Genomic DNA, 27,336 nt, shown 5'->3' on the forward strand with positions numbered 1-27,336 from the left:
ATGTAGAATCCACCGTTTTACACGAGAAAAGTCCGGTATTTGTGTTATTTCTGTCGTGAAAACTGCTGAGCAGCTACAGGCTTCATTAAATCCCGCCCCCTGCTACAGCCAGCCATCTGAGAGAAACAGGAGAAAAAGACAACATGGCACACCAGGTGACTCTGCAGTTCACCAGAGAGACAGCTAGCTAGCTAGAGGAGAGTGGAGAAAGCGAGGCCTATAGAGCTAGCTAAGCTATATAGGCCTTGTTCAGTCAAAAAATATACCTTATAATGAGCTATTTTCGTTTAAAACAGGTCATAGAAATGTTTAAAACATTTAAGAAAAGTGAAATCGACCATTCTAAACAACAAAATTCTTGTATTTGTGTTATTTCTGTTGTGAAAACTGCCAAACAGGTAAAGGCTTCACTAAATCCAGCCATCTGTGTATACAGAAGCTTAAGTTGAGTAGCTTTAGTTGTGTGCAGGTATAGCTAGTGTATATAGCTATCTAGCATTTTCACACCAACAGAAACATGGTCTTAAAAGATAGATAATGTAATTTTATATGTAATACAACAAAAAAACAGAATTAGAACTAGGTCCAAGTGCTTTAAAGAAGATAAAAAACTAGGTGCTAGGTCACCAGATAGAATTAGATATGTAAGCCCCCATTTTTAAAGATAAAAAACAATAAGCCTAGTCTTTATATATATATATATATATATTTTTAGAATTACTGTGAAAATATCTGTTTTGCTCCTCCCAGAAAAGAAATATATATTAGACTAAAGGTCTCCTCTTAGTCTTATTTTCGCTCTTAGATATGGTTAAGTCTTGTTTGAGACCAGTGTGAGATTTAGGCAAATCTCTCCTGCTTATAAAATTCAGTTCTTTTGATTTTTTATACCTTGATCAAAATATTTGAATTTGTCATTTTTTTCAGTCATACAGATCTTACCTTAGTCTAAGCCGAATAGGATATGTAGAACATGTACAACGGGTACATTTTGTCTAAGTTTAGGAATATTTTAGTAGGCTTATCAGTACAGAAGGAGACATCATGCTTTTCTTATTTGTGTCCAAAAACCCCACAGTTTCTCTTAAAGGGAGTTTAGGAGACACTTCAGGAAATCACTGAAACAAATTTGAGATTTGCGTTATTCCTCATTATTTTGGAGGTTCAGGATATAAAACACTGAGCATAATACCATTGATGTTCTAAATGTATATGTAAACGTATTTGTAAATTAGAAACTCTTTAGATAGAGTTTGATCCCCTTTCAGTCTACACATGGGAATCAAGCTGTTAAAAACATGCCTTGTGTTTTTGTGACATTGTTAAAATGAACATATTTATATGTATTTGCCTATTCTGTATGCACACTCATAACAATGTTGTAAGTGGTGTTTTTTCAAGTGGTGTAGTCAAACTAGATAACACATATCAGCCTCAGTCTTAGGCACAGTAAAAAAAAAAGCAATATTTTAATTTAAGAACAAGAAGATGTTAAAAATCCTAGTGTAAAATTAATTAGAGTAGGTTTGTTGTACGCAAAATCACAAATGTCGTAAACAAATATATGAAAAAATTTCAAAAATCTCTAGCAATTTCCACCAACTTGGCTCTAAAGCTTAGTAACCCCGTAACATAATTTTGGCCATTTTAAATCCATGTCATCATCTGTTAGCTCAGTTACTGTGAGGATGACATGATGGCTTATATGTTGCATATGTTGTTTATGGGTTAAGTTGAAAGGAAGAGGAAACTCTTCTCAGCACTTGTGCTGATAGATTATGTGGTCTAATAGGTTCAGTGACAGGGCAGTGGTGGTATCAGTAACCGGTGAATACTACCCCTCTCCTACATTATTTACAACTTTCAGAGGGTAGTGTCAAGCTTAAGGCACATGGATTGGCCATAGCACAAACAGGTCAAACTGGGTCTCCACCACAGACTAGTTATTAATAGGGTACAGTAGGCCTCAATGGAAAAGGTCTAAAACAGAAATCTCCCTTGAGCCTAAGCTGCATTACCCTGACCCCTAGTGGAGGATAACAGTATGGCTATCCATATATTTCTGTGAATATATCACAGTGCATGTAATGTGCTTGTTTCATGTCTAGAGCAGTATGATACGTTTCTTAAAAGAAATGTTGAGTTTCTCAGTCTAGTAGACCAGCAGAGGTAGCCAGCCTTGGTCATTAGAGTCTGGCTGCAGTGACTCACCTCCACTGTTGGGACAGCACTAATGCGTGAGCTTTTGCTGGATGCGAAAAACATGCACACTGTGCTCTAATATGTTTGAAAATGCAATTAATTCAGTTAAATAAATATATTTTACTATCTAAGAATAACCAATCTAAAGTGTTTTATGTAAAAACAGTATTGTTTAATGCGCTATCAGTTAGCATAAGCATGAATAGCTTTTGTGATCACTCCACTGATCACGTGACGCTACAGTGTTCCTGCTCTTCGAGCTACTGACTGTTTCCACCTGTTCTCCCCTGTATATATACCCCTCAATTTGTCTTATTCATTGCTGAGTAATGAATTTCATTTTCCTAGCTCTTCTACAACATCTGTACATAGTCCTTTTGAAAATTTAAGGTTCTGCATTCCGAACAGTTTAAAATACAGATCTTAAAATAGTTTATATTTCATACAACAGCACTGATTCCAGGAAAGTCCAGAAAATTAAGGCATATGGAAAAAAAATAACACCTTACAAAATTAAGTAGAATGTGTGAGATTCTGCATCAATTTTCATAAAATTACCCTTTTAGAAGCTTTTTATTACCAAGGGTTGATGTATCAAGAGCAAACTTTATTTTATTTTAAATTTTATACATGCTACATGCTATGGTTTCATTTACTTAAAAGTTACACATGCATCAAGATGTGAATAATCACAATGTGTAATTAACTGTCAAGACAGAAAAGGATAAAAGGATACGTTATTTAAACAATAAAATGTGAACTGTTTACAAAAAAAAGTATTAAAATTTATTATAAACATTAAACTAATAAATCAGTAATCACAAACAGCATACTTGCATCCACTAATCCTTTCACTAAAAAAGCGATCCATATGACGTGCACATTATGTTTATTTGAGGTCAGTCCCAGACTGCTGCTAGCCTCTCAGTGGTGGTCTGCAGTCAGACTGTCCTTAGTAGACTTTTGGGTACACAAATAAAAAAAATAACAGCCTAAAATGTTAACAGGAATTTGAAAATAACGTAGCATACGCTTTACTTAGCTTGGTTAGCTACTTAATAAACCAACAAGCTCATGTACTACAATAAATGAATCTGATGATCAAGCTATTTAATTAAGCTGAATGAAAGTATGTGGAAATGAAATACATTAAAAAAAAAAAAAAACTTCTCTTGTAGTGCTGTTTTTTTTCTTCATATTGAAAGTACTCACAGAACTGTGGCTAACTGAGGTCTTAAAGGGGCTTCCCTCTGCTGCATCCTAGGGTTTTCTTGTCTTCCAGATCTTATCTTGACTTCCACAGTTCCCCTGAATTGCCATTTATTGAGTTATTCTTGGATAATGTTTGAAAATTAAAAATTTGAAATCTTTGGACAGTTCAGTTCAGCTCACATGTCCTAATTACAGGCCTAGTTATTTTTTGATCAAGGTCTGAGATGTTGAAACACTGAGGGTGTGCAAAGTTATACAAAGGGCACATAGATGATATAAATTAAATTTTTTCCGAAAAGACTGTATTTTGTTTCCCGATGCAAATGAGGCTGTAACATCTTTTAATTCTTATTGAGTAATACATGAATTGAAGTACAAATCACTGAACTCATTGAATGGCACTAAATGAGATAAAACCCAGAGGTGGACAAGTGGGGGTGGGTGGGGGTTACTGATAAGGACTGCCAGTGGCTGTTAAAAGCAAAAGTGCACATGCGATAAGAAAAAGACGAACATGCGGATATCCACACCTGTCTTTCATCATCTCCACACATAGAGGTAAGTCTATAACAATCTACAGATTTAATGAAATATTTTACATGACAAAATTCATATTGACAAAAAAAGAATTTCTGAGACATTTGGAGGATTTATAAATGACTGAAAAATCGCAGGACGAATAGCAGTGTAGTTACTAATACTAATAGGGGTTGATACTAAGAGCTAAAAGTGCTTTAAATGTACTTTATTACAGTGTTTTAAGCAAGGTCACTCATTTTCATGCAGCCTGGCATTCAACCCAACAAGCTTAAGATCCATATTACTGAATGTATGTAGAATGTTTTTATAGGGTTAACAGACATATTAAGCTAATGTGCCCTTAAACCATTTTTTGAGCTCAAGTTATGCAAAGAAAAGAGTGTATTATCTTAACTGATATTGTAAACATATACTGTACATTAGGGGTGGGTGATATGTCTCTAATATAATATCACAATATTTCAGGGTATTTTTGCGATAACAATATACTTGGCGATATAGGAAAACTAAAATAATTCATTCATTTCTGGAATATAGTATAATAGTTTAACAGTATAATCATAATGTGGCAAAATAAATAATATAGCATAAAATAATATAATGCAGCAAAAAATATTGCAGAATATTTTCATGCATATAAACTGCAAACTAAAATAATTATACAATAAATACACCTAAAGCTTCACAGTAAATAATAGACTACTTTTAAGACAGAACAGCCCTATTATCACAATATGGATTTTTAATATCATGATATTTCTGTCACGATATATTGTATACGATATAATATTGCCCACCCCTACTGTACGTTAGTTCAGCTACATGTTCTGATACGGCTTCCCATGCAGGTGGTTGTTTTGAAAGTTGTCTCATTTTTTAAAACTTATAATAAACTTATAATTCAGAAAAGTGTTATTACTTTTAGCATACATAGGAGTTTAATGTTAAAAACAGTGAATAGTATGACATGGTGACTTGATGTGGAAAAAAAAGAGTTATAAAGACTATTAAAAAGACAGCATAGCTGCTACAGTACAGAGTTTGCATGCTAGTCATATGAGGTGTTGTGTGCTATGCTTACACATTAAATCACAGATCTTAAAACCTTTTTTTTCTCTTTTATTGTTTTTGAATGTATGTAAAGGACCACAATGCCCCCTGCGACTACTACTAACCTGGGCTACACTCCTCCTGATGGAGGCTGGGGGTGGGCAGTGGTGTTTGGATCCTTCATCTCCATCGGCTTTTCCTACGCCTTCCCCAAATCCCTCACCATCTACTTCAAGGAGATCCAGGAGTACTTCTCCATCTCCTACAGTGAGATCGCATGGGTTTCCTCCATCATGCTCGCCACCATGTATGCAGGAGGTGGGAAGCTTTTACAGATTGTTTATTGATTTTTTTCTCTATATACTAGTTTACAAACACAAAGCTGTCAACAATGTACCGTGCAGCTTGATTTAGGGTGTCAATGTGTCTTTGCTATCGTAACAATGGGAAAAGCATGCAAAGTAAAGGCATTTACTCATCAGCGTTAACCATGTCCAGAAGCGATATCTACTTATGGGCTCTGAGGCATCTGGCATAGACCATCACACAATGGAAACATGTATTGGGGTCAGAATGTTTTTTGAAAGAAATGAACACAGCGACCTCCAGATCAAAGACAACAGGACTATTTAGACTTTGCCCTGTCCACCAATGTGCAACAGGACCTATACTGGTTATGCACTTAACTTTGAATTTTACTGCTCATTTAAAAAAAAAAAAAAAAAAAAAGATTTTTCCTAGTTGGAACCAAAGAATCTGTAGGTTTTGCTGTATAATTTGTATCGACATCTGTAAATGTGTCTATTTGTATAGATGCAAGTTGCAAGAGAATCTCTAGAGATGAAAAAACTTCAGAATCTCTTCTGAGTTACTTGGCCCACCAGAGGACACTCCTGAGTGAGTCCATATAGAGCAATTGAGCAAAATCATAGATTATAAATGTTTATTAATTGTTGTACTGACAAATGTACTTATTTGTCACTTATACTGTAGTTATATCTTAACAGAACAACATCATATACATCAGCTTTTAAAATCCATATATAAGCATTACAAATGTACTCTGGCTGTAAATCCAGCATAAGCTCCTCAACCAATTAGCTCACACTAGCTGTATGCTAATGTACATTTATTGTCCAAATCTTGTTTGTTGTAGCTTAATACTTTATTCTACTTTACATAATTAAAGAATATCCTAGCCTAGTGAACAGTTAGTATAGTTAGAGTATAGTTATAGTTTTAATCCATTTAGCTCAATTCACCCCCATTCATTGAGGACTTACTTGTGGGCTCCCTCTAGTGGTTTGCAGTCATTGTCTGAAACAACGAGATAAAATAAATTATGCCGTATTTGTGATATATCCTCAGTTGCACTTTTACTGGTGCAAGTGCCAGCCAGTTTACTGAAAACACCATGGTTCTAACGAGCCTGAAAGGAGCCAGTTTAAGAACCGGAGTTATTTTGGTTGAAAAGTGCCGAAGAACTGTGGTTTAAGGAAAAATATTTACGTGCTGCCTTTAAAGGAGAAATCCAGTGTGAAATTGGGGTGACTTGGGATGTAGTAAAAAACGATAAAGAGTATGAACCTTTGTTGAATTACCCCCCCTCCATTCACCCCCAGTATTCTGAAATAAAACGCTTTTTGCTGATGCTCCCAACAGGCTTACAATGCTAGAGATAGGGGCATAACATTGCCCATGCAAAGAAATCACTATTTTGGAAATGCCTGAATTTCAGCTCCTGTTTCACTAAATTAATTTTGCAATCTGTTCCCCCATCATACCTATTCATTCATGCTCATCAGTAACTTTGTTGTGGCTTAATTTCAAGATGGTGGTACCCAGAGAACTACCTGAAGGTACTGTGTGTATAAACAGTGTTTTTAATAAACTATCTGTGCACTTTTAAAGTTTGCAGTGCCTCATTTTAAATATCAGGTCCCCCATAATTCTAAAAATGAAGTGTGGAGCTAATTTGAGCTTGTTAATGGTTTAAAAATAGCCATTTCTTTGCATGGATAACACTATACCCCTATCACTAGCATTGTCAGCCTGGAGCACCGGCTAAAAGCACTGTATTTGGGAATGCTGGGGGTGAACATTTCACACCGGAGTTCTCCTTTTAGGTTACATCTTTTCCAGACACGTCCATGCTTTTCAACAAGACAATGCAAAAAAAAAAAAAAAAAAAAAAAACACATGCAGAAGAAGAGGGTACAGGCACTGGACGGGCCTGCCTGCAGTCCTGACCCGTCCCTAATAGATAATGTGTGAAGAATTTTGAAAGGACAACCCTTTACCGAAATAACATCCGAAACACTTTATCTCTTGCTATCATTTGGTGCCAAAACAGAAATTTAACACTTAATAAAAAATTACACGTACATGTCTTAATTTCTTCTAATTTGAGGCTGTATGTAGAACTTGAGTTTTTAAGTCCCACAACTGTTTTGTTAACCCCGACTTGTTCAACCAAAATGACCAAACACAGAGAAGTGGCCCTTAAGCAAAGATTCCCCACATGACCTCACAGTTGCGTAACTGTTTATCCCGCGTTGCAGTCACGTGCAACCAAAGGTTATATACCCCAGTGAAATTCTCAGTAATAGCCCTGAGCATAGGAGTCATGCTTTGCGTCCTCTTGACCTCTTTTTTTCTCACCTCTTTTCATGTCCCTCTCTTTCTGCAGGACCTGTAAGCAGTATCCTGGTTAATCGCTATGGCAGTCGGCCAGTGGTCATGGTTGGTGGGCTCCTGGTTGGAGTCGGTATGGTGGCTGCTTCTTTCGGCACCACCATAATGCACCTGTACATATGTGTGGGAGTGATTGGAGGTACATGTATGATTATTGTTATGATGTAATTCATAGTAGTCACAGTTTGTGTAAACTATAAGGGAATGATCTGGGCAGGCGTAGGGACAGGGTGTAAGAACACATTGGTCAGTAAGGCCCTGATTCGCCAGGCTCACTGGACTTAGGAGCCTCCCCTGGGTGTGTTGTGTGTGTATATGGTTAATGATATCTAAGGGTCAAATACACAGTCAGGCACTGTTTCCATGGTCAGTTTGAGAGTATGTAGTGGTTACTTTCTCAATGTGCTAGAATGTGGTGTAGTATTGTTATAGGTGATAGTTTAGCTAAATATTATAAAGCAGTACTTAATTTTGTAACATATTTAACAATGAATAATAAACAATATTTCGTTTTTTTTTTCTGTATTTTTCACTGAACATTTCAAACATAGCCCTGCAATAAATCCAGTTAAAGCTAATCTAATAGACAGGGTTCATACAGTCATGAAAAACCTGGAAAAGTCATGGAATTGGAAAATAGCAATTTCCAGGCCTGGATAAGTATTGGAACAATAAAAATTCCAAGAACGTTTTTTGAAAAGTCATGGAAATTTGGTCTACAAAAGTTTCTGTTTCTGTGTATCGATGGAGAAAATCTATTTCGATTTTTCATTGGAGCTCTCAGGATCTGACGCACATTATTATTATAATTAATGTATTATTATTATTCATTTTAGGCCTACTATACTCAATTTTGATTATAGTTGTTTTTATTGTCCATGTCTGCACTGTTTTAAAAACGGTATGGTCATGAAAATTCATGAAAGTTTCATGAAAGGTAAAATCATGGAAATTTATTGGTTTAAACGTGTATGAACCCTGAATAGAAATTACAACAATTTTGTCACTGATGATGTAATTGATGTTCAAAAGTCAGTTATTCCTTTTTCATTTTAAGAGATTTTTGAAGGGTATCTCAATACCCTTGGATAAAGAAAGGGAATGGCAAAGGATTTTCCAAAACTTGAGCTAAAAATTTTAACTTCTAACAACCATGCAAGTCCTGGTAGACCATCAAAACTTTGAAGCTGCTGGTTTTCTTAAAACAACAGCCTGATCAGTCTGGACCACACTGTCTGATATCAGATTTAGCATGGACAGCACATCATGGACAGTGAAGCTACCACACATATAGCACCTCTGCTGTCTGGTTGCAGGATGATGTGTAGCTCTGCTAATATATATCTACATATGTTTCAGTGACAAAACAGTCCCAATTCCCATCTCCTCTAAACTGCCATTCCATCTCCAAGTGTCTAATTCCAATAGTTTGTTTCCCAGTGCAGATATTGACACATTCTTTACCTTTCCTCACAAATCTCAGTTCAGCCTGATGTTGATGTAAAATCGCCAGTTAGCTGTTAGCTCTTGATCTGGACCGATTTCAAAAACAGTTAAAACATTTGGTTTCTTCTATAATCTTCTTACTAGTGTGTGTTGATATAGCAGATTAAGGGATCACAACTCTGATCATTTCAATTGATCATCCTGATCTGAAAACCAAACCGTTAAACATAGTCAATGTCTATGCTATAAACTCGATGAAGGCAGACTGAGAGCTTGGCCTGGGATAAGGGGCTGAGCCCACCAAAAAAGTAGGTGAGTCTGGTTCTGCCTTTGGCCTCTATTGTGGAGACTCTGGTTGCAAATTTGACAACATGGAGGATAAGTTTTGGCTTAATTTCAATTAAACAGAAGGGAATGTAACTCCATGCTTTTGTACTAACATTGGCTTTGCATTATGCTATACATACTGGTAAATACTGTATTTTCTACCTATGTAATAATATCTCTTGTGTTATTGGAGGACTAGCAAAGTTAGAATTTCATTGTAACGTGTAACTGCCTGTTTACTGTGAACATGTCAGTAAAACTCTTGATTTTTTAATGAAATTAATCCACATGATAAGAAAATTAAAGCCTCTGTGTCTTTTCTTTTCTCAGGTATTGGTCTTGCTTTCAACCTTCAGCCAGCCCTGACTATCATTGGGAAATACTTCCATGTGAAGAGACCTATTGCAAATGGTTTGGCTATGGCTGGAAGTCCTGTATTTTTGTCCACTCTGGCTCCACTTAACCAGTTCTTGTTTGACACCTTTGGCTGGCAAGGGAGCTTCTTTATCCTGGGAGCGATAGTGCTGAACTGCTGTGTGGCTGGAGCGTTGATGAGACCCATTAATGTTAAAGCAAAGCCAGCTGTGAGCCAGAGTTCTGGAGGTGATAGATCAGCTGGTGAAGTGGGTGAAGGAGAGGGGGATGTGGACCCTCAGGCAGTTGGCCTGGTCAGTGAGAAGCAGCAGCCTAAGCAGGGAGGATGTGCTGCACGAGTTAATCAGTTCATCGACTTGTCTCTGTTCAAACACCGAGGCTACCTCATCTATCTGGTGGCGAATGTGGGGATGTTTTTTGGCTTCTTCGCACCGGTCGTCTTCCTGGCCCCTTATGCCAAGCACCAGGGTATTGACGAGTACTCTGCAGCCTTCCTGCTCTCCATCTTTGCCCTGGTGGACATGGTGGCTCGACCAGGGACCGGCCTGGTGGCCAACACCAAATGGATTCGGCCCAGGATACAGTACTTCTTCAGCTTCTCTGTAATGTACAATGGGGTGTGTCACCTAATGTTACCCATGCTGCCTGGGTACACAGGTCTGGTGGTGTATGCCGTGGTCTTCGGGCTGGCATTTGGAATGGTGTGTGCTCTCCTATTCGAGGTTCTGATGGATTTAGTGGGAGCCCAGAGGTTCTCCAGTGCAGTCGGCCTCGCCACCATCATAGAATGCTGCCCTGTTCTACTGGGGCCTCCAATTTCTGGTAAGTTTGAAATCAGCATGGGAACAACAATTTTGGTTGATGATTATAGTAATATAATCAACTTAGACACATAATTTCATTGTCAAGGAAATAGTTGATTAAAGGTTAGACTGATATGGGCAATCCTTGCTCATATTTATTATGCTACACTTACAGAAGTGACAGAACATTCTAGAATTCTTGCATGGAGGTTCCTAATGGTGTCCTACAAAAGTGTCCTTGTACGAGCCCGTGCACATTCTGATGGTTACATGCTTTTGACTTTTCGCTCTTTAGGTGCACTGGTGGACGTCTTCATGGACTACAAGTACATGTACTACGCGTGTGGCGTTATGATGCTGGTCCCTGGAATCTTTCTCTTCATCATGAACTACTTTAACTACAGATGGCAGGAGCAGGAAGAGCGGCAGAAGAAGCAGGAAGAGGCGCAGATGGGCTCAGCCAGAGAACTCACTGCTATGGAGGAGGCCACTGCTGCTCAGCCTGGCGTTAAACTCAGTCAGGCGGAGGAGTTTAGAGACTCAGAGAGCAAAGAGGATTAATATGCTTACTTGTTTAGAATGATGCTTCATTTAGACTGGATGTATTACATTATACAAACTATAAAATCCTTTATTTTACCAAAAATCGACAGTGTGCGTTAAAATTCAGTGTGTTTTATGTATGAATTTTACTAGTCAGGTTGTAAGCGTTATATAGGAGATTCAGTGAAGTTTCTCCAGCACTAAGGAGCATTAGCATTAGCATTAGCCGCTAACCTCACGCTAGCTCTTTTGTCATTCAGAAGCCTGTAAATCAGACTGTAGTCCGTGTGTTTACCATGTTAAAACAAGCTACGTGGGATAAAAAGCTAGCTCATTGTTGCCTGGCTTTCCAGAACACTTAGGGTTCCTCATTGTAGCACTGTCGCCAGCTAGTGCTGCGCCAGCTAGTGCTAATGGCCAGTGTTATGTTACTGTAAATAAACGGAAGAGCTTTACTCACCCAAATAAACAGAGTTCAGGAAAGAAATCTGTATAGATTAACAGCATGGCACACTGTTGTCGCTTAAAATGTGCCTTTTAATCCGGTGCACCTTGTGTATGAAAATAGACCAGAAAATAGACGTTTATTGAAAGTGCGCCTTATAATACAGGTTGCCCTGTAGTCCGTAAAATACAGTATTTTAATGTAAATCTATTGTAGAATGCATCAATATAGTGTCACTGTTGTGCAAAAATTTGTATCTCCATTTTTGTGTTTTTTTTCTTGTCTTGAGTCCTAGTGGACAATATTGGGAGGTTGAGTCTCAACCCTCCCACCCTAAAGCATTAAAAATCATTTGGCATTTACTGACTAGCAGCCGCCACAAAATTTTGGCAGCTGTTGTAACGTGAGTAAAGTTTTGTAAAATGTTGATACTACTAAGTTATCAATAAAGATTTTTGACTTTTACTTTCAACATCAGAATTTTTAGACAGCAGTAACTTCAAGTAACAATCCACAAAATGCTACAAGCATATTTAAGGTATGGTCTCTGTCTAGTTTACATTATGATGGTAGGTGCTCAAAATAACTAAAAAGCACAACACTAACGCTGCAAAAAAAAAACTTGCTTAACAAACCTACAGTCCTTACTTATTAGCCAAAATGAAATATCAAGGAAACCCCAAAGTATCAAGGGAGCACTCTTGTGTCACAGTAGGGGTGATTAGTTAACGTAAGTAAAGTTAAGCTAAGTAAACAAAACTGTAACAAAATAAGACTTTCTTTTAAATTCAAACAAGTGCTGGATGTTAATCCACGCGAAAACTGTTTATTTGGGTGAGTAAAGCGCTTCCGTTTATTTACAGTAAGCTTAGATTCTTAAATTTCTCCAGCACTAAGGCTGGAGTATTAGCATTAGCAGCTAACTTCACCAGCAGTGCTAACCGGGGTTAGCAGCAGGCTACATGCCAATAATACTTCCCTCTGAATGGGGAAATAGCGAGTGGGGTTAGTGGCTAATGCTAATGGTACCTCGGTGCTGGAGAACTTAACTGAAACTCCTGTATAAAGCCAAACTTCAGTGGAGTAGCTTTACTGCTTCTTACAACCTGACTGGTAAAAACTTCATACATGAGACGCACCTGATCATAAGGTGAACTGACTATTTTTGGAAAAATTAAAGAATTTTACGTGCACCTTATAGTGAGAAAAATATGGTAAAAAAGAGATCCGAGTTAACCACACAATGCAAAGACAGAAAACTTTCAACATTTATTATGAATAAATATTTATTAATATTTATTTGACACCTTATTTGGCAACGCTCTCAAAGTAAGCCTGTCTTGTTTAGCAAGTGGAATGTACATTGCTCTCTACAAGCAATAAATTAAATTTTTTTTGTTGATGTTTTAGTTCTGTACTACTGAACACTATAATATAGTACTATAAATGAACAAATGGTTAAGTTACTTCCTGGCTTATTGCGAGTCATGTTCATTTGTAAAAACGCCAACAGGAGTGTCTGAAGATGGTGTAACAAAAACAAAGAGCACAAAAATGTTGTGGCAGTAAGTGGGTAAGAGGAGACACTACATTTATATTAAGGAACTCAAGCAGACGTCTTTACTAAAGGCTCATCTTTACAGTTTATAGACACCAGATGATGGCTGAAATCTGTGTGCCACCCCAATACTGTCCATCTGGTAGCATCTGGTGAAGCATCTGGTGATATTTTTATACAACCAGAAGCAGTGTTGACATGGACAAAAAGGACCATCCAGATTGTTATCAGCAATAAGTCAGAAGGGTATAGTATGCAACATATAGACAGCAGCATTAATGCAGAAAAGTACATTGAGATCATGGAGCAAGGCGATGTTTTTTTTCAGAGACATCCATGCATTTTTTAACAAGACAATGCAAAACATCAAATAAATCATGTTTCGCTCCGCTAGCAGACCTATTTACTTTTAGTAGCTCATCTTTACAGCTGCTTGCAGCCTTTTTTTTCAGTAAAACATTGGACAAGACAATCAGTGCCCATCTAATGAGGACTGAAATATCTGTATCATCCTGACTATGTGTATCATCATCATCATCTGGGAGCGTCTAGTGAAGTATCCGTTGATATTTTATACAATATAAGAATCTGAAACTACATTCTAAATGTTAACATGTTACATAAAATACAATTAAAACATACTATTTTATGCACAAATCAACAGTCATTCAAGCTTTAAACAGACATAAGCATTAAACTGAAATATAATCAAGGAATTTCAGGGGAGTCGTTCATTTAGACACAAACAGCACCTATGCTATTCTCTATATAGGCCTATTCAAGTTTTTAGTACATTTATTCATTTTTTATGTATTCAAGTTTTCCCAGCCAATACAAATAAGCTACTACTGTATGTTTTTTCCACAGTGAGTCAGTTTACACAGAATGCTACGTCAGGGGGAATGTGAGGTCACAGTTTCAGCCACGGGTGTTTGAGACACTGAGCTGCAGTCGCTCGTCTCTCCGGCAGGAAATCCAGCATCCGGTTCAGGAAGTCGGAGAAGAGAACGGCCTCCTGAAGAAGAAAGTGATATTTCTCTACCAGAACTTCATACAGTCCCCATGGCCGAAGGACAGAAATCCTCTGGAGCTCTCCTGTGTTAACATACACAAGCATGAGTCAATTTAATTAATTGTTTGGTTTGTTCTTTACATTAAATGTAATGATGTTTAACTAGTTATATCAATTAAGATGTTCTTTTCTGCTTACCTTTGCGGTTGAAGTACTCAGACGAATATTTACCAGACAGAGCTATGGATGGAGGGATCTTCCCCAGAAGCTCGATGATGTGTGCAAGATGGTCTGAAAGGTACAAAGTGGTTAATAGAAATGCTTGTAAAATCATCCACATTTTTTAAAGAATGAGCATGGGGCATACCTTCCTCCAAAGTAAAATTCTTTCCAGCTTTGGGTTCAAACAAAGAGTCACCAGTGGCGAGTTCAAATGCCTTAGGAAAAGAAAAAATATTGTCTTTAGAAGAGCATCCCACCCTGCAAAAACTACCCCAAAAAACATGCAACGTTACATGCGGCCATATAATAATGTATTATTTCAATATCTTTATTCAGCAGCTTTCCCTGTACTTACTTAATATACTGCTGTTACCTAAAAAAATATACCCCTACGGTTGTGTATTCTTAATAATTTTTTTTGTATAGCGTACAGTATATATTTGTATTTTATATGTTTTATGTTACACTTTTGGTTATTTTTGCTATTTTGTGAACATATTAAGAAATGAGACTTTAAAATATGTACTTACATAATTGTAAACTGCATTTTAAACTCACTGATGGGTCTAATCACAAGAAGAGACCAATCAGGATGCCCTCTCTGTGTCACACACTCAATCAGTCTAACATAATTGTTTAATTGTTGCTGATTTCTCGGATATTGTAGGGCACCAATGTGCTGCTATCAAAAATCATGGACCTTGCAACTGCTACTCAGCTGTATGTCCCCATCACTAGTGATGCCACAACAGGTCAGCCACTGCCTCTTTTTGAATTGCTGCTGATGCAGCATTAACGAATAGCATCATAGCGCACTCAGAGGAAAGTGCAGCGACTCGGTTCCGATATATCAGCTCACAGATGTATTGTGCTGATTTACATCACACTTTGGAGTGATGAAGGAAAGAGCGCCATCTACCCACCCAGAGAGAGCAAGGCCAATTGTGCTCTCTCAGGGCTCCAACAGCTGATGGCAAGCTGCATTAAGGTCCATGTTTCTCTCCCTGTCTTCCTTATTTCTCTCTTCATCAAATTTAAAGCCCTCTGTAGAGTTTTGTAATTTCAATTTCGTGACATTTCTTAAAATTCTAAAGCCGTAGTCAAAATAACTGTAGTAAAATCACTCCAAACTATTTTTGGAAGAGCTTACCATGCAGGCCACACTCCAGATATCAGCAGGTGGACCATAATCAGAGCCCAGCAGAACTTCTAACGAGCGATACTGCCGGGTCTGGATCTCCTCACAGAAGTGTTTGTACTGGAACACAGGTATTCGTAAAATTTGTTAAATTGTGAGTTGTCCATGCATTCAGTAACTGTAAACAAGAGACAGCAATACTATAAACATATATAAAATGATAAAAAAAAGCCTTGGACTCACCACCCAGCAGGAGCTGCCTAGGTCTGCAATTTTCACTGAAATGTTTTCTAGATTTGTTAAAAGACCAGGAAACACAACAGATCACAGTTTACTAATTAAACCGATTCAAGGCTTGCACTGAATTTGTGTTCTTCTGTGACCTACCAGACCTACCAGCATTTGAATGTGATTTAGGATTGAGGGCTCCTAGAGGCTGCTGACCAAGGCAGACCAGAATGTTCTCAGGCTTGATGTCGGTGTGAATGATCTTACAGTGGCTGTGCAGATAGTCAAGACCCTCGAGCACCTGGAAAAGAAAAAAGTAATGTGCGTCAGTGCTCAAAATAAAATCACGGTTATGCTCACTGTATATGAAGCTATTTGTTGTTTGATGTAACTAAAAACAAATTTACACCTGGTAGTCAACTGTGTCTCCAGTTAGACTGAGATCTGATTGCTATGTTAAACCTAATATGCAAATTTGCTCAATGCACAGCCATTATCACTGGTGTACTGATTGTACTGGGCGGAGTTTCGGGTACTGGACAGGTCTTGGAGAGATAAATGCACTGGAATATGCATGATAAATTGGATAGAGGATTTGTTTTACTTTACTGTAAACATCTCAGCTTGGTTGTAGGGATTTCTGAATTAGAGCTTAATTTGGTTTTTGGTTAGTATGTTTCTATGGTCCAGATCAGTTGATAAGTTGGTTTACTTGGAGCGTTTCTCCCTCTGTTTCGTTTGGTTTCACACAGGCATAAACTTCTCTGATTGGCCAGAGCTGTCTGGAGTGGAAGCAAAAAAGGAAATCTACACACTGTTTTCAGTGGGATGTGCAATGTAGAGTTACATGGTGTGTAAACAGCATGGAGCAGCAGAGACAGCGTTTCTTCATAGCAGTATATTATTTGGCTAATATATCAGATTAAACTGCACCTTATCAGCACTTTAGCTCAATTAAAAATAAGTATATTTGATAGCTGGGTCGGATTGAGACCAGATCACGTTCTCACCAAAACCCAACCGCTCCAGAAAAAGATTTGAACATTGGGTGGGGGTGGGCAGATTACGATGTAAGTTGGGGTCAAACTCGGTGGCATAATTAATTGTTTAAAAAATAATAATAGCGCGTTACTGATTCCAAAGTGCAGAACTCACCTGAGAGATTACTCGTCTGACAGAGCTGAGTGGTAGCCCAGGTTTCCCAAAACACACCTGCCAACCGTGCAGGTCAGGTCCTAGCAGCTCCAGCACCAGACAGATATCTGTTTTAGTTAAGCCTCAACATACTCTTCTAAAATAATGCACTCTATAGGTTTATACACAGATGTGTCAAAAGTCATGGGATAGCAGTGTGTAAATTGATTATGTAGTGGTACCTCAGGGGATGGATTGGAAATGCCCATACCTGTACAATTCTTTGTGGTGTTATCTTGTTAATGAGCTTGAACAGTGGTCAGCGTGCTCATGGCAAGGCAACTTTTTGAATTATCGTAGCAAGGCCTTATGATGAGTGCCAGTTAAATAAGTCTTTCAAGCATTTAACTTTTCTTGATCCACAGTGTTACGTGTGTACCAGGAAGGAATATGTCAGAAGGCATTACCAACTCCAGTGGACAGCACAGGGGGTGGTAATGATTGTGTAAATGTCTGCACATTTAATGCAGGAGGCCTCACACGCTTATCCTGCAGGTCTGTGCAATATTCTTTAGCTTTCTTGGAACGTGGCATAAGTCATGGGCTAATTCAAGTTCAGTGATAATAAGTAGTGATGGGCATATCTAAAATGTTTCAGTTTCTATTACACCAGGCTGTCAAATCTAATGTTTTTCATTTAGGACAGTAATTTGTCATCAATTTTAAAGAAAGTGGAGTACTTTTAATGAAAGTGAGCTAGTCTGTAATCCTTTTTGGTCTTTGTGTTTTCTGCTAAAGTTTAACATGTTTCTCAGAAACTGTTTCTCGAGGGCATTAACAAGAGTCTGCTGCTGGAACCCTCACATACTGATTAAACAGTTTATTTTCTTTGTATTTTATGTGTGGTGACATTATTCACACTTATTCATGCTTTTGGCATTTTCAGACTACAATATCTCCAAACAAACATTTTACTCAATTCAGTGTTCATTTTACTAGCTTTCTTAGTAACAAACCTTCGTTACCAAGAATAATCCTCTGGTACTCTCTCACAATGGCATGTCAGTGTAAGTCTCCAGCATTGATTTGTTCCATTTTACAGTTTTCTACAATTTCTCAATTAAATGCTTCTTTGTATGTGGTGTCTAATTTAGTTTGTGAAGAGGTTGTCCTTTCAGACGATTGATTGGGGGGGATAGTAACAAAGCCAGCTTTTAAGATTCTATTAAAGACTATGATGAAGTATAAATGCTACAAAAAGGATACGGATTCCGTTAACGCCTGCTATTTTAAACTCGTCCAACAACTGGACAATGCGTCCTTTCAGGGGGTGGCGGGCGGAAGGACCACTGGCCTGTGGGATCAAAAGAGAAGGAGTAAGAGGGTTAACAGATGGATTATAAGAGAGATAGTAAGATGGATAGACAGTGATAGATGGAGAGAGACTCTCACACAGCGCAGTAGAGTTAGCTCATCTTGACCAGCCTGAGTGAAGCCAGATCCACTTTTCAGAATCTTCACTGCAACATGCCTGCCCGATCTAAAACAAAAACAAACACAAGCACACACACACATATTAATGAAACAGTATGCAATTTTTTAAAAATCAGCACTGTTTTTTTTTTTGTTTGTTTGTTTAATGCAAGTCCAGCTGCTATATTCTGGTGCTGCCAGTAGATGGCAGTGGAGCACTGGATATGCTGTGACTGACTGTGAGTAGCTTTAGTAGCCTTGAATTTCCTCATGCATTTAAACCTGTTTTTCAGTGAGTACTGAGCTAAAAATGCACCAAAATCCTTACAAAACCAGTTAAGAACTAGTTTAAAACTAGTCATTATTAGAAACTAGTTAACCTTAGAATCCGGTGCACCTTATGTATTAATTTTACCATGTAAGAAGCAGTAGAGCCACTCTGCTGAAGTACAGCGTTTTCAGGAGTTTCAGTGAGGTTTTGTCAGCAGTATTAGCATTAGCCGCTAAATGCTAGCTCCTTTGCCGCTCAGAGGTGAGTATAGGCTGCGTGTTTACTGTGGTATAAAAACAAACTACGCGGGTCGAACTGCTAGCTAATATTGTCCTGGCTTACCGGAACACTTAGGGCTCCTCAGAGTAGCGCCGTCGGGCGGCATTAGTCACTAACTCAGGCTAGTGCTAGTAGTTAGCTGCTAATGCCTTGGTGGAAAGTAAACGAAAGCGCTTTGCTCACCCAAATAAACAGTTTTTAGGAGAGAAAATGTGTATAAATTAATATCCAGTGCTCGTTTGACTTTTTTTAATTACAGTTTTGTTTGCTTAGCTTAGCTTAGCTTTACAGGTCTCGTCACCCAGCAGTGAGACCTGCTGAATTAGAAGAAAAACATGGCGACACCCCTGTTTGCATAATGTGCCTTGTAATCCAGTGTGCCTTATGTATAAAAAATAGACCAGAATGTAGACATTTATTGATAGTGCTCCTTATAATCTGGAGCCCCTTATAGTGTGAAAAAAAGCAACCAAAAAAGGGAGTAGGTAAAAGAGATTTCTTTGTGGTAAAAAAAAAATATATATATTAAACTGTAAACCAGAAAGGCATTCGTGAAAGCAAGTCATGGTTTCTGTCTCATGTTTTAAACCTGTTTTTCAGAATATTATCTGTTTATGGGTCTCAAACCTGGGACCTGTAACACCAAGAATACAAGAATATTGTTATCGCAAAAATACCCTAAAGTATTGTGATATAATTTTAGGGCCATGTAGCCCTGTCTCTGTGAATACGTTCATACAGCATTGTTGAAAACGATGGCTTCCAAACCCTCATTAATGTCCTGGAACGGTGTCGCAATTAACTAAACTACATTAAATTGTATTAAAAAAGAATGTTACTGTTGTTTTAAGTCTATATAATATAATATAATATTTTAATAATGGAAGTTTGAGTGTTCCTTGTATAATTACAACATTTCATATTCAAACTGATTCATACGTACCTCATGTCCACACAAAGCCACACAGTGGCGAAGTAGCCCCAACCCAGTTTGGACAGAACCTTGTATCTCTTGTTGAATATATCTCCTACATGTACAGGATGGTACCCTCCTACAGAGAGAGCACACACACACACACACACACAAGGTCAAGCAGCTGCACTGCCTCCCAATATTTAACACAAGCAAGCAACTCCACAATTAGCTAGTAGTAAGTTAGTGAATGAGAAAGACTGGAGAGTAATAATAGAGCAGCTGACCATAGCAGTATTCTCTCGGGTCCTCCTGCTCCTCTGATTGATCCGGCTCCAGGCGTTCATAACAAGTCAGCTGATTATATTTAGAAACCGTCTTAAAGTGAGGCCTGATGGACAAACATACGAACATAAACCACACTAGAGATAATAAATACAATATATACATAAGAATATAATGTAACTGGCCACTTTATTAGAAGCACATTTTTTCAATATAATGTGAGATATTGGCACTGGTGTACTGTAGTAGTCATAGGCTGTTGGACAGACCGAGTGGGGAAGATCAGCACACCAGTGATGCTATCTAATTGTGATTCCACCAGTATTCTGTTGTCACTGTTTATTGGTAGATTTTAAGATAACGATAATAAAAAATATATACAGCTCTGGAAAAAAATAAGACACCACTTAAAAATGATGAGTTTCTTTGTTTTTACCAAATTGACAATCTCTGGAATATAATCAAAAGGAAGAAGATGGATGATCACAAGCCATCAAACCAAGCTGAACTGCTTGAACTTTTGCACCAGGAGTGGCATAAAGTTATCCAAAAGCAGTGTGTAAGACTGGTGGAGGAGAACATGCCAAGATGCATGAAAACTGTGATTAAAAAACATGGTTAATCCAGCAAATATTGATTTCTGAACTCTCAAAACTTGATAAATATGAACTTGTTTTCTTTGCATTGTTTGAGGTCTGAAAGCTCTGCATCATTTTTGTTATTTCAGTTATTTCTCAACAATATTTTTATTTGGAATTTGGGAGATATGTTGTCCGTAGTTTATAGAATAAAACAACAATGTTAATTTTACTCTAACATATACCTATAAATAGCAAAATCAGATCAACTGATTCAGAAACTGAAGTGTTGTCTTATTTTTTTATTTCAGAGCTGTATATTTCTATGACATTCTATGATATTCAGCAAGGTAAAATACAATACAGTTCAATTCAATCAGACACCCCACTACTAAAACATCATGGACTCAGGCCATCAATCCCAAGGAGTCAAGGAACCGTTTTTCATTTTCTTATCACCCGAGTTACAAACATCCTTCAAAACAGTAGTTGATATTACAAGTGATATTGCTCTCATGTTTCACAAACACTTTACAAGTAACAAGTAACTGTCGCTCCTTAGTGTTTCTAGACTAAAATATCTCCAAACAAGTCAAGCAACAGTTATTTATTTGCTCACTGAGACTGAAGCTGATGTATGTTTATGTTAAACTGTGGAACTGGAATCTGGATTGGTGATGTGTCTTGCTTACATTACCATATCTGGATGGATTAGTGTATTGGGCTTGTTCATCTGATACATTAACAGTGTCAATATACTGATAACGATATTGAATCAGATCAGTCCCTTTACCACAAACAACAGTGTGGAATATTCTCTAAATCTTCATCACTGGTCAGATTCTGACCACAGAACCACTGTCGGCTTTTTGGATATTTTATTTTAATTAAATTAACTCCAGAAACAGCAGCACACAAACCACCACACCACTGTCATGTCAGCAGCACTGTGGGAATGGGTCCCAAGAGTGGTCCATTGGTCAGAAACTGACCAATGATGAATAAGACAGGCTATATACAGTATATAGCATCAATAATAACTCACTGTACATAAAAATATAAATAAACACATGCTGACGTAACGGAACAAATACAGCAGCATAAATCAGCAGAACACATGTATTATTAGACACTGGTAAAAACTCCAGTAAGGGTGGATACAGTGACCTCTCCAGTCTGCTGGTGTTCAGTTACCAGGTCCAGACACAGTTACTACTAATAGACTGACACTTATAAACATCCTTTTCCGCTTACCCAACAAACCTCAATAAATACCCATTCAAGAATAGGAAGTAATCCTAGTCTTAAAAATCTCCCACTTACATGCCTCTCTGCACACTATGCCAGTATAAGAGGTGCTAAACTACATATGAGTCTCATACAGGGATTTAACAAGACCGTGTTAACCCTGAAACCCAAATTAACTGGATATACTGTACGCACTTTTAAATTTTAGTCTTTGTTTACACCTGGTCACTTTGTGTGTCTTTGAGTATCCGGAATATATCTGGATCAAACTCCAAGCCACATAATAAAAATGTGTGAACACAACCATGAAGCATTTAAAACAGATACATACAGTATCTGATCACTCAAACCATTTCAGGAGATCTCAAAGATGCATTTAACGACAAAAACTCTTCCCAGAACAATCGAAACACCAATAATAATTATCACATAACAAACTTACATTTGCTTTGCTAGTAATTACATTTCAGTCTGTCCAGTAAAAAGCATGCAAAATGCATGCAGTTGCTTTGCTAGCAATTAGATTTCGCTCTGTCCAATAAAAAATAAAATGCAAATTTGCTTGCATTTGCTTTGCTAGCAATTAGATTCAGTCTGTCCAAATAAAGAATGCAACTTTGCTTACATTTGTTTTGCTAGCAACTGCATATCCGTTCCTCCAATAAAAACAACAAAAATGCAAAATTGGTTTTCTTTGCTTTGCTAACAATTCTGTTTTCTCATCTCATCTCATTGTCAACCTCTTAATCCGACGAGGGGGGCTGGAGCCTATCCCAGCAGGCATTGGGCAGAAGGCAGGATACACCCTGGACAGGCCGCCAATCCATCGCAGGGCAGACGGACACAGATAGACAAACAGACACATTCACTCACATACTCACACCTAAGGAGCAATTTCAATCAAGTTCCAATTAGCCTGAACGTGCCGTCTTTGGACTGTGGGAGGAAACCGGAGGAACCCGGAGGAAACCCACGCAGACACCGGGAGAACGTGCAAACTCCACACAGAAAGACCCGGGTTGCCCCAGCCGGGAATCGAACCCAGGCCGTCTTGCTGTGAGGCGGAAGTGCTACCCACTGCGCCACTGTGCCGCCCACAATTCTGTTTTATTCTGTCTAAAGCGAATTTGCTCGCATTTGCTTTACTAAGATATGTATTTCAGTCTGTCCAATGAAAATAAAATGCAAATCTGCTTGCATTTGTCTTGCTAGCAATTCGATTTTACAGTGACCAATGAAAAACATGCACATTTGCTTGCATTTGTTTTGCAAGAACTTAGATTTCACTCTTACCAATTAAAGACATGCAAACATGCTTTGCTAGCAAATGCATTTTAGTCTGTCTAATGTAAAACATGCAAATTTGCTTACATTTGCTTTGCTACTAATTACATTCCAGTCAGTCCAATTAAAACATGCTGATTTGCTTGTTATGTAGCAATTATTACTGGTGTTTTGGTTGGACTTAACAACAAAAATCTCCAAAACTACAACTTTACAGGAGAGAGAAATAACCTTCTTAGCTTTCAGTGGAAATCATTGCCAAAATAGTTCATTTCAGGTCATTTTAGAGATGTTCCATTCATCAACACATTTTTACACAGTGTAAGGGACAGTTTGTGTTCAAATTATAGAGTAAACTAACAAGCAGCTTCTGGTGATGTTCTTATCTACCATTATAATAGAGATTACATAAATGTGGCATGGTGACTAAGAATTTCTAAAACTGCTAACCCCCTGGAACTTTCAGCACTCTTCCAGAGTTTACTCAGATTTTGGTTTCAGTCCAAATATTAATCTCTAGTTACTTAGATAGCTATTCTGTAAAACTGTTTACAATCCAGGCAGATGGAGGTGGTGTAATGGTGTGAGGCATGTTTTCATGGCGAATTTAGTGTCTATTAATACTAGTCAATCATTGCTTCAATGCCACAGCCTATTTCTGTATTGTTGCTGACCATGTGTGACCATTCACTACCAATCTTTCGCCATTTGCTTAATCCTGCATGATGATGCACCATGTCACAATGCAAAACTTGTGTCTAAATGGTTTCATGAACATGACAATTGAGTGCTTGAGTACTCTTCTTAGTCGACAACTTTTGGGATGTAGTGGAATGGGACATTTGCAGCATGAAACTGTAGGTTAAACATCTGTGGAAAATGTGGAGGCCTTTTTGTATGTCCATCAACTGTTTTTATGTGTTTAATATTAATCTACAATTAATAAACATTGAATGAGAAGATGTCTAAACTTTTGATAAAGTAGAAAAAAAACTCAATTGCGTCAACATAGACCAGAATCTCAAAGAAATATTTCCAAGATCTTGTGGAAAATCCATAATCCATAAAGATTGGATACCATTTTAAGAGAAGAAATTAAATTAGAACATCCGCGTCTTTGCCTGCGCCGCCTATTGGAGACATGGTATTTCTGCAGTGTCTATGGGATCCAGCGGCTTCCAGTGGTGGATAATGACATTGCATTTGGTTTGTATTTGGCTTGTATACGCTACATTGTTGCTAGGTTACCTGTATGTGGTGGAGTTGTGGTGCATTATCGGCTAATAATGTCACTCATAAAACGCCTCTTAGCCAATCACATTGCAGGGTCGGAACTAACTGTGATATAATGACCGTTATCTTGCTATCTTTCGCCAAAGTTACACAGCACATTTTTAAGCCTGGTGGCATGGAGTGGTTCATTCATTGTTGCTTTTTAAATTAAAGAGTATATTCGGCTTTTGTTAGAGTAAGTAGTATCCAGTATATCCTATATAGTCAGTATATCATCAACTCATCCCCAACTCCTCAACTCATCCTGCTTCACACAGTGCCTTGAATTAAATTACTGCAAAATTGCTAAATTAATTCTGAGGAAATGCATGAATTCCAGCTGGTGCTAAAAAAAAATAGTCATGCATATTTGCTTGGAGAACTACCTGAAGGTACTGTGTGTATAAATAAACTATGTGTTTTTAATAAACTAGCTGTGTACTTCCAAAGTTCTCAGTGCCCTGTTTTAAATGTCAGGGCCCTCAGAATTCTACCAATGAATTCTGAAGATACTTTGAGCCTGTTAATGATGTAAAAATAGTCATTTCTTTGCATAGGAAGTGCTATGCCCCCATCACTTGCATTGTCAGTCTGTTGGGAGCATTGGGCTAAAAGCACTGTATTTCGGGAACGCTTTGTGAGAATGGAAGAGGGCTATTTGCTAAAAGTTTGTGCTCATTATCCTGTTGTATTACACCCCAAGTCCATTTCACACCAGACTTCTCCTTTAATAAATTATATTACAATGAACTGTAATCAATTCCTATTTTCTAATGCCTTTTTTTTACACTGACTGTACATTTTTTGACCCTAATAAAAAACACTGACCTGAAGCAACTCATGCATTACATACAATACAATATGCCCAGTATTAATGATGAAATTCAGCACCAAGATTACTCACATTTTAGTGCAGGTCAGCATGCTGGTCAGCTCTGGCTGCAGTCTGACTGATCCTACAGCAGACCCACTGTGGATTTGTGCAGGGGAAGCCCCTCTCTAACCCCCACCCACATTTTCCATCACCCCCCCCCCCACACACACACCCCCCACCACCACTCTCTCTCTCACACACTCACACAGCTGGGGGATATTCTGAGCAGAGGAAGGGTGAGACAGGTGGTTGGGGCAGCTCTCTTCAGGATCTTCAGTTTAGCTCTGGAAAGCCTCTGCAGAACAAAACAAGCTAAAAGATTTATCATACAGAAAGCATAGCAGCCCTGAAATCAGAGCAGCAGTGTTAATCCCAGCCTGGCACAGAGCTCAGACTGTGATTCACACCAGCCTGTTAACACCCACTACTTACACACTGCTCTGAGACCTGGACACAGCAGCAGCAGCTGAACAGTAGTAGAAAGCACTATTGGAGACATGGCGTTTCTGCACTGTGTCTATGGGATCCATAAATCCCCCAGTGGTGTATAATGACATTGCTCTTGGTTTGTATTTGGTTTGTAAGCGCTGCATCATTACTAGGTTAACTGTATGTGTCGGAGTAATAAACGGAGAGCTTCGGTTGCAGTGCATTACCGGCTAATAATGTCACTTATAAAATTCCTCTCAGCCAATCACATTGCAGGGTCGGAACTAACTGTGGTGTAATTATGATGATATTTTTGATACTTTATTATGATACTTTATTTTTTTTTATTGTACTAAAAACATGTTCGGGGTATGTTTTTGTTTCCTTAAAATAATTGTGTGAATTGTGTTGTACTTTATTGTTATTATGTTGACTTTTATGACCTCTTCTATTCTATTTCTAATTCATCCTGTCAGTCTGAATATCATCTAAAGATAAGACTTCATCTCTAGGCTTTGAACAATGACCTACATGTGAAGCCACTGGCCTGTTGTTTTCCTGTGTTCTGCAGCTCTGCCGGCTGTTGCTGGGTACACTGCTGTTTATGTTTTATAGAATTTCTTATTGGAAATTCCTGTCAGCATGGAATTCACTGAGCAGACTCCACATTATAACTGGTGACAGACGCTGGAATGGGTCGTGTACTGTCATCCCTAAACCATTTGGACTGGTAAATACTGTGCATCAGTAGCTAAAGCTGAAAGGCCCAGTGGGACCCCAGTTGGGCTTCCTGGAGTCCTGGAGATCTGACCCTCAGTCTGAAAACGACATTGTTACCATAAATAGTCTCTCACGTCACGTGCATCAACTGCAAACTTCTAGGCCATCTAATTTAGGTTAGTGGTGCTTGAATGCACTACATGTAGTCAACAGTTAAGTGAGGTAAGCATCTTCCTCATTGTTCTGACCACTTAAATACAGTAACAGCATCATTACTTTAATGGACATTTGAAAACATAATGGTTTGTATGTTGTTTTTTTTAGATAGAGATTTAATCTCTATTTAGAATAGTCTGTAATGGATTCTCAAAGAACAAGAACAATAAACGAAGCACAATACCTGTTAAAAAATGACCTACATTCCACCGAATTCTTCAGTTGACTCACTTTAGTTGTTCTGGATTATAAAAAATAGCTATTTGTTGTACAATGTTCTGGAATTAGCTATAATTGTCTAGAATGTCTGGAAAGCAGCCATGGTAAAATGCTTGCTGTAGAAAAACAACTTATAGAAGCTGTTAAGTAAAATTAAAGCAACAGTTTGCACTCAATTTATTTAATTTGCAATGCTTCAGTCAGCAAGAGGTCAAACTTTGCAGTAGAAAAATATGGTAACTTGCTTTTATGACCCACAACACTGTGGCCTGCCCAGGTCACAGGGGTGATAGTGTGTGCGTGTCGGGGGTGGGGGTGTGGGGGGGTGTTGTTGGCAGCTGCTGTG

The 27,336-nt window shown here is 38.1% G+C and overlaps 2 protein-coding genes across 3 annotated transcripts; one reads left to right on the top strand and one right to left on the bottom strand.

Moving 5' to 3' along the window:
- Positions 1-39: 39 nt before the first annotated feature.
- Positions 40-13,039, top strand: slc16a7 (solute carrier family 16 member 7). 2 transcript variants are annotated; one of them, XM_022677602.2, is made up of 5 exons: positions 40-155; positions 5,099-5,322; positions 7,694-7,837; positions 9,802-10,668; positions 10,945-13,039. In XM_022677602.2, the coding sequence occupies exons 2-5, from the start codon at positions 5,106-5,108 to the stop codon at positions 11,208-11,210; spliced, it is 1,494 nt and encodes a 497-aa protein (XP_022533323.2). In that variant the 5' UTR covers positions 40-155; positions 5,099-5,105; the 3' UTR covers positions 11,211-13,039. The 2 variants fall into 2 exon arrangements, with proteins under 2 accessions (XP_022533323.2, XP_022533322.2); XM_022677601.2 differs by lacking the exon at positions 40-155 and adding an exon at positions 3,870-3,972.
- si:ch211-220i18.4 (SRSF protein kinase 3) lies at positions 12,906-25,517 on the bottom strand. The gene is made up of 12 exons (XM_007256338.3): positions 25,437-25,517; positions 20,153-20,256; positions 19,896-20,004; positions 18,382-18,469; positions 18,196-18,283; positions 16,951-17,057; positions 15,964-16,096; positions 15,811-15,857; positions 15,580-15,687; positions 14,575-14,644; positions 14,406-14,498; positions 12,906-14,290 (listed from the first exon to the last, which is right to left on the bottom strand). The coding sequence occupies exons 1-12, from the start codon at positions 25,454-25,456 to the stop codon at positions 14,106-14,108; spliced, it is 1,152 nt and encodes a 383-aa protein (XP_007256400.3). The 5' UTR covers positions 25,457-25,517; the 3' UTR covers positions 12,906-14,105.
- Positions 25,518-27,336: the final 1,819 nt, after the last annotated feature.

The sequence above is a fragment of the Astyanax mexicanus genome, chromosome 13 (assembly GCF_023375975.1).
Source record: "Astyanax mexicanus isolate ESR-SI-001 chromosome 13, AstMex3_surface, whole genome shotgun sequence".
Lineage (NCBI taxonomy): Eukaryota > Metazoa > Chordata > Actinopteri > Characiformes > Acestrorhamphidae > Astyanax > Astyanax mexicanus.